General features: G+C 38.2%; 1 protein-coding gene across 1 annotated transcript; it reads left to right on the top strand.

The window, feature by feature from the left end:
• Window positions 1–3,142: 3,142 nt before the first annotated feature.
• LOC143273479 (vomeronasal type-1 receptor 4-like) lies at window positions 3,143–4,132 on the top strand. Its single transcript, XM_076573246.1, has one exon. It carries the CDS (start codon window positions 3,143–3,145, stop codon window positions 4,130–4,132), a length of 990 nt encoding a protein of 329 aa, XP_076429361.1.
• The last annotated feature ends 3,267 nt before the right edge of the window (window positions 4,133–7,399 follow it).

The following is a 7,399-nucleotide window of genomic DNA, read 5'->3' on the forward strand; positions in this document are numbered from 1 at the left end:
TGTACTTTTCCTTCCCACATTCCCACACAGGCTCTTATTCAGCACAGCCATGCTGCTCTGAATTTCCTTTATTTCTTTTTCTAAGTATGATTGCCATAATGGTTTTTCTTCTTGAGTATTTCTTCAAGTCCCACTCCCCACCATGGGGCTGTCTGCCACTGTGTGACTCATCTCTGCTCTGGCTTACCTCAAGTTCATGGATTTTTCCCAACAATGGTTGGGCCACAGATGGGAAAATAACAGACTCCTGATGACATGCTGAAGGTCTTCCTGAAGGACATCACACCAGTATGATTTTGCAAATGTGAAGTAGTACTGTAGAATGAACCACTTGGAAATATGTTCAACAAATCCCTTGGTCGGCACTAGAGTGCACCTCTCCACGCATGATGACAACACAAATTGAAAACTTAGATGCTCCCAAAGGAAACATGGAAAACTTACTCTAACTTCTGGCAGCTATTCCTTAGCATCCAACAAAGTCATAAACATTATCATTAACAAGCAGAAAGTAAAAATTGTAAAACACCCCCAGGACCAATATTTTTTCCTTCATTAGAGGTATGGCAAAGTCTACATGCAAACACTGTCACTGACATCACAGCTGAAAACTTATGTACTCTCTAAGGGATGTTAGTCTAGATAAACAGTCCTTTTATGAGCACTGGTACTCTGTGTTCATTCAGTCATCTGCACAATGTTCCATGGAAAATATTGGAGAGGTAAATATTTTTGCGTCTGTCTCAGGGAAATAGATACACAGAGAAGATCTTCAAATGCAGAAGAAGTAAGAGCTGTGTTTCTTCAGCAAGCATTTAGGAACTGGCCTAGATCCTTGTGAGCATCTCCATCCTTGCTGTGGCTGGACAGGTGGGATTCTGCAACTGTAGATTTCTTCTTAATGTTCTCTTCTCCCTACTGAAACTCACAATGGTTAGGATAGTTGCTCTTTTGGCTCTTGTTTACCAAATGGTGTCTGTGATTTCTTCATCCCAAGGAAATGTCTGTTTCACAGATTAGCACTTAGTTGAAAATGACATTTAATGTGACATCTCTGTATGGAATGGCTGATTTTTAGCTGATGGGTAGAGACTGACTGTTCCTCTGGAATACGATATTCAAAATAAGTTGTGGACTGAACAAAAGCTTTCAAAGGCATGCTTCAAAGACTTGAGTTTTCAAAGAATCTGGGCAAAAGGTGTAACTGTGATGGTGTATTAACACATTTTAAGTGTGGCTGAAGGAAGCTGATGATGCCTCAATTATATCTCCAGTTTCTGCTTCATTATTAAAATAGTTAAGATAAAGAAAATTATGCATAAATTAAATGCTTCTGTACATGGAGATTTTCCCCATGTATATGTGTAAATTGAGTTCTCTATATACTTTGAAAATCATTCCTCTGTGAGATGTGGGGTTGGAGAAGATCTTTCCCATTCTGTAGGATGCTGTTTTGTCCTATTGACAGTGGCCCTTACCTTACAGAGCTTTTCAGTTTCATGATGCTCCATTTATTAATTGTTGACCTGAGAGCCTGCACTATTGGTGCTCTATTCAGGAAGTGGTCTCCTGGACCAATTCGTTCATGGCTTTTCAATTTCAGTATAGCTGGGTTTATATTAAAGTCCTTGATCTACTTGGACTTGAGTTTTGTACAGGGCTATAGATATGGATCTATTTGCAATCTTCTACATGCCAACATCCACTTATACCAGCACTATTTGATGAAGACTCTTTCTATTTTTCATTGTATAATTTTGGCTCTGTGTCAAAATCAGGTGTCTATAGGTATATGGATTTATATATGGGTCCTTGATTCCATTGGTCAAACTTTCTTTTTTTATACCAATACCATGTGTTTTTTATTACTAATGCTCAGTAATACAGCTTGAAATCTGGGATGGTGATACATCTGGACATTCTTTTATTGTACATGATACTTTTAGCTATCCTGGATTTTTATGGTATTCCATATGTAGTTGAGTATTATTCTTTCGAGATATGTGATGGATTGTTTTGCGATTTTAATGGAGATTGCATTGAATTTGTATATTGCTTTCGGTTGGAGGGTCATTTTTACTATGTTAATCCTACCAATCCATGAGCACGAGAGATCTTTCCAACTTCTGATATCGTCACCAATATCTTTCTTCAAACACTGATACAGGTCTTTCACATGCTTAGTTAAAGTCACACCAAAATATTTTATATTCTTTGTTGCTATTGTGAAGGGTGTTGTTTTCTTGATTTCTTTCTTAACCCATTTATCATTTGTATATAGGTTGGCTACTGATTTTTTCAGTTAGTCTTGTATACAGTCACTTTTCAGGAGATATTTATCTGCTTAAGGAGTTCCATTGTGAAACCTTTGCAGTTGTTTATGTATATAAGGATATATATGTATAAATTGATGTTCATATTTGTGATCAGAAACCTGGATCCTTTTTAAATTATTCTCTATTCTGTCACTTTGATGATCTGTATAAAATTTACCCAAAAGCTGATGGGATTTTTGGCCACTTACTTTACTTACATTATTTTATGAATTACAAGTTTGTATTCTTATAATTTTTAAGATATAGCAATCTTACTTTATGCTTATAGTGTTTTAACTGCCTGTATGTCTGGCACCACATTTGTGCAGTGCCACAAAAGCCATGAGAGGGCATTCAACTTGGGGAACTGATGTTACAGATAGATGTGAATGACCATGTGAGCCCTGGATTTGAACATGCGTCTTCTGAATAGCCATCTCTCCAACCTCAAATTTGTATTTTTTAACACCTTTTATCATTGAGGGAAAATGTTGCATTTAAAAGATAAAAAAATGTGTTCCAATGTTCCGTGTTCATATGTGTTTATGCCATACTGTGTTACAATGTTCATCATGTTGAACAAGAAAGATAGAGCTGTATCACTAATACACTTCCATCATGAGGTGAGGAAAAGTTTATTAAGAATAAAATATTAGTCTGGTTGTCTTTGCAGTATTCTGCAGGCCAAGCTCCTGTGATATATTGTGTATCCCTTCATAGAAGAAGTAATGACTCAAACCATTCATTATGCTCAGATATTGAGAAGTGTTTTGAAGAGAGAAGTGTTCCTCCTGGTCATCACTCCAGTCTGCACTGAAGACCTCTCCATGACTTCTCAGAGTAAAGCTCCAAAAACCACTGAGGACTTGGCTCTCCAGATGCTCCTGCTTTCCCAGGTTGGAACTGGGACTCTGGCCAACATTCTTCTGTTTTTCCATAATATCTCTCCCATGTTTACTGGCTCTCGACTGAGGTCCACACAGGTTATTGTCACCAACTTGGCTATGGCCCATACCTTCCTTCTCCTAATTACTGCATTTCCAAGCAATGTGATGGTTTTTGCTCCTAGGAGTCCTCCAACTAACATGCAATATAAAATTGAGTTCTTCGTTCGCCTGGTGGCTCGAAGCACAAACGTGTGCTTCACCTGTGTCTTGAGCATCCATCACTTTCTCACTCTTGCTCCTGGACATTGGGGTAGGCTGATGCTTCGAGGAAGAGCCCCTAATGTCCTGAGTTATTCTTGTTACAGTTGTTGGTTGTTCAGTGTCTTAAATAATGTCTACATTCCAATGAAAGTCACTGCTCCACAGAGCCCAGGCAATGACACTAACAATATAAGAAAGTGGGTCTGCTCCATATCTGGATTCAGTGTAGGCATGGTCATCTTGCGTTTTTCCAATGATGCCATATTTATAAGCATCATGGTCTGGTTCAGTGTCTCCATGGTGCTTCTCCTCTATAGACATCACCAACGAACACAGCACATTCTTACTGCAAACAGGAACCACCGAGGCCATGCTGAGACTAGAGCAGCCCACACCATCCTGATGCTGGTGGTCACCTTTGTAAGCTTTTATGTTCTAGACTGTTTTTGCAGGTTGTTTCAGGTTTCTTTCACGGACTCTCGTATCTGGTTGAGGCATGTAAATGAAGCTTTGACTGCAAGCTTCCCCACTATTTCTCCTTTCCTGTTGATCTTTAGGGGTCCTAAGGATCCCTGTCTTTGCTCTTCAACTGCTGAAAACCACAGTCAACATGACAAACAGAAGACAGCTTTACTAGCAGCAGTACACACTCTATTTAGTAAAAGTTAATTGAAAATTCTTCCCCATAAAAAAGACATGTTGACTCACTAAACTTATTCCAGCATTCTAGAGACTGTGCAAGGGGGATTGCAATGTAATCAATGGCATGTCAGGCTGTAGAGTGAGATCCAGTCCGACTTGTGATAATGAGACCCAGTCTCACAACTCCTTATATGTACCCTAAAGGAGAAGATAATATATAAGTGAGAGAAAAAGAAAGAAAAAGAATGACAGTCATCTCATAAATATTCAGTATTGCCTTAGGAGATCAATGTGTTCCTGTTGGTTTATTGTTTTAGGTCACATGCAACCCATATTGCAATATATATATATATATATATATATATATATATATATATATATATATATACTTTTCATTCTTTTTCAAAATTTATTTATTATGTACACAGTGTTACACCTGCACGTATGCCTGCACACCAGCAGAGGGCACCAGATCTCATTATAGATGGTTGTGAGCCATCATGTGGACACTGGGAATTGAACCCATGACCTCTGAAATGACAGCAAGAACACCTAATCTCTGAGCCATCTCTCCAGCCTCTATATCAATATTCTTGATCATTTTTCCTTTCCTTTCAGATGTCTATACATATTCATGTTTATTGTTTGAACAGTTCATAGAAATGTTATCTCATATACATGATTATAACAACTCATATATTAGTGTATAATTTTATAGTGTATAATCATAAATGCATGTTAATTGGCAGACATGAATTTTTACTGTTGAAATGAAGATGTGTGCTTGTCCTAGAGTCTATACCCATATTAGTCACCTGAACACTATTAATATGCCATACTTCTCTTGTGTCTTTATTGCTCATATGTTTGTCTTTAGTACTGGCATTTTGGGTAAGAAAAATGCTGTGCAATGGTAGATTGCTACTCACATATTTAGGTCAACATTCTTTGTCTCTCCCTATAGAAATTTTGCCTGATGGACAAATATCCATAAAGCTGTAGAAACTGCATTTCTGGGATTCACTGCATGAGATTTTCCTTACCATCATTGAAATCAAAAGAAAGCTCCTATTTTCTAATAGACTCATTTATTTTTTCCTGTTTGTTTTTCCTTCTTCCTGATGGTATACTCTATTGACTGATTTGAGCACAGTTTATCATCTTTGAAATTAAAGTTTAATTATTGTTGATTATTTATTTAGAAATGGAGGTGAGACACAAAATACTCACATTCTAATTAGAACAACTGTGGAGCACCTCACTGGATATATAAGAATGATATGATGAATCTATCTCACCTCCAATATGCTATATACTGCTGTAGGATTCTCTCAGCATCAACAACCATGGCCACACACGGAAGAGTACATCTCCATACCAAAGTACAAATTTGAAGGTAATATATACACTGTATGGTATTGACTCATCTGTTGACTACATAGTGATTACATATAGGTGTGTGTGTGTGTGTGTGTGTGTGTGTGTGTGTGTGTGTGTGTAGCTGAAGTTTTCCTGGTCCCACCTGGCTCACTGCTGTCCTGCAATCCCACAGCCGCTGAGACCCAAATGAACACACAGAAGCTTAAAACTGCTTGGCCATTAGCTCAGACCTACCACTGACTAGCTCGTACACTCAAACTCATCCCATTTCTGTTAATCTATATGTTGCCACATGTTCCTTGGCTTTACCTGTGTGCCCTTACATGCTGCTCCTTGAAAGGCACACTGGCATCTCCTGACTCAGCCTTGCTCTCCCAGAATTCTCCTTCCTATCCTTCCTGCCTGGCTACTGTCCAATCAGTATTTTATTTATCAACAAATCAGAGCTACACATTCACATCATAGAGAAAGACATTCAATCATCACCCGTGTGTGTGTGTGTGTGTGTGTGTGTGTGTGTGTGTGTGTGTGTGAATCTCCTTTTGATGAAGTAAATAGAAATTAGGAGATTCTCAGTGCATAGGGTCTAGACTGTCTTTAGCAAAAATGTGAATCTTCTGTCCAAAATACACATGTGCAAAACACACCACTCGTTACTTCTATAATCACTAGTGATCTACAAAGAGTCTTCATTTGCAGCCTTCCACTATACTGCGGATCTAAAGACTTTTGTGTGTGCCCTGCCAGGTGCTCTGTGAGCACACTGAGAAGCAGGCTCAGGAGATGGGGTTGGGTCTACTCAGTTGAGGCACAGACACTTGGTTTCAACAATCCTCTAACATCCCTTCCATGAGTAAGGATGGGCTCTGACTCTGTGACAAGCACCAACGTGAACAGTAAAACAGGCCAAGAGGAAAGACATCCTGTCCTTCATAAAAACTGAGGGGAAAACTGTTTCCAGGAGAGGGGTCTATTGTCTATCTCTAGATATAATGATGTCTACAATAGAAACAGTTAATGGACTGCCCATCCACCTAGAGGATAGAGGTGACATATATCTAAAACTCCTCAGCCATTGCCTCAAGATGACATTATATGAGGGCTTTTTCTGGTTTTTCTGTTGGATGTTGTCAGCTTCAATTGGTTGATATTTTGCTATGATCATCTGCTATTTATTCTCAATGGAGATCACAAACATGTGTATATGAGAACATTTCCTGGACTGTACAATGTAGAAAATATTATTGATTGACCTGTTTTATGTGGCATTTTCAGGGGAATAACAACACTTCAAAATTGAACACTTTGTATAATGGAGATATACATTTATTGCTATGATGTTACATATGAAGTTTGGAGCCAACTTTCTTTTGAACTTAAATCACTATTTTGCTCTGTTTCATCATATGATGAAAGGAAAAATAAAAAGGAAAGAGGACACAGGAACAGATATTGTAGAAAGGGTGGGAGAATGAAAATATCTTTAGAAAAAAAGTATATAAAGGTTAATATGGCTGAATGATTTCCCAGCATCAGGAAGAAATTATGCAGGCCTGACCAAGTTATGATGGTCTGAGTAATTCTGAATGGAAGTGAAAGGTGAGATATGCCATCTGGGATCTTATCTTCGTAAGGTCAAAGTTCAATACTTTGAGTAAAAATGGGATTATCTCCAATTATTGGTCTTTCCTTGGTAAGTTTTACAAGTACTGCCTTAAAAGAACAAAATATTTGTCCAGTTGGTATGTATTTGAATGGATTAGGCTCTATGGGCTTTATTTTCAAGCTTTGTCTAAATATTACACAGTGGTTATTAATACCAGCCTTCGAGAGATGACTGAGCAGTTAAGAGTTCTTGTTACTCTCACAAAAGACCTGGGTTTGGTTCACAGTACCTACATGTGGCTCACAGAC

This window comes from Peromyscus maniculatus, chromosome 1 (genome assembly GCF_049852395.1).
Source record: "Peromyscus maniculatus bairdii isolate BWxNUB_F1_BW_parent chromosome 1, HU_Pman_BW_mat_3.1, whole genome shotgun sequence".
NCBI lineage: Eukaryota > Metazoa > Chordata > Mammalia > Rodentia > Cricetidae > Peromyscus > Peromyscus maniculatus.

What these genes read in the sequence shown, in the direction of transcription:
- LOC143273479 (XM_076573246.1), top strand. Translation starts at nt 3,143, where the DNA reads ATGACTTCTCAGAGTAAAGCTCCAAAAACCACTGAGGACTTGGCTCTC.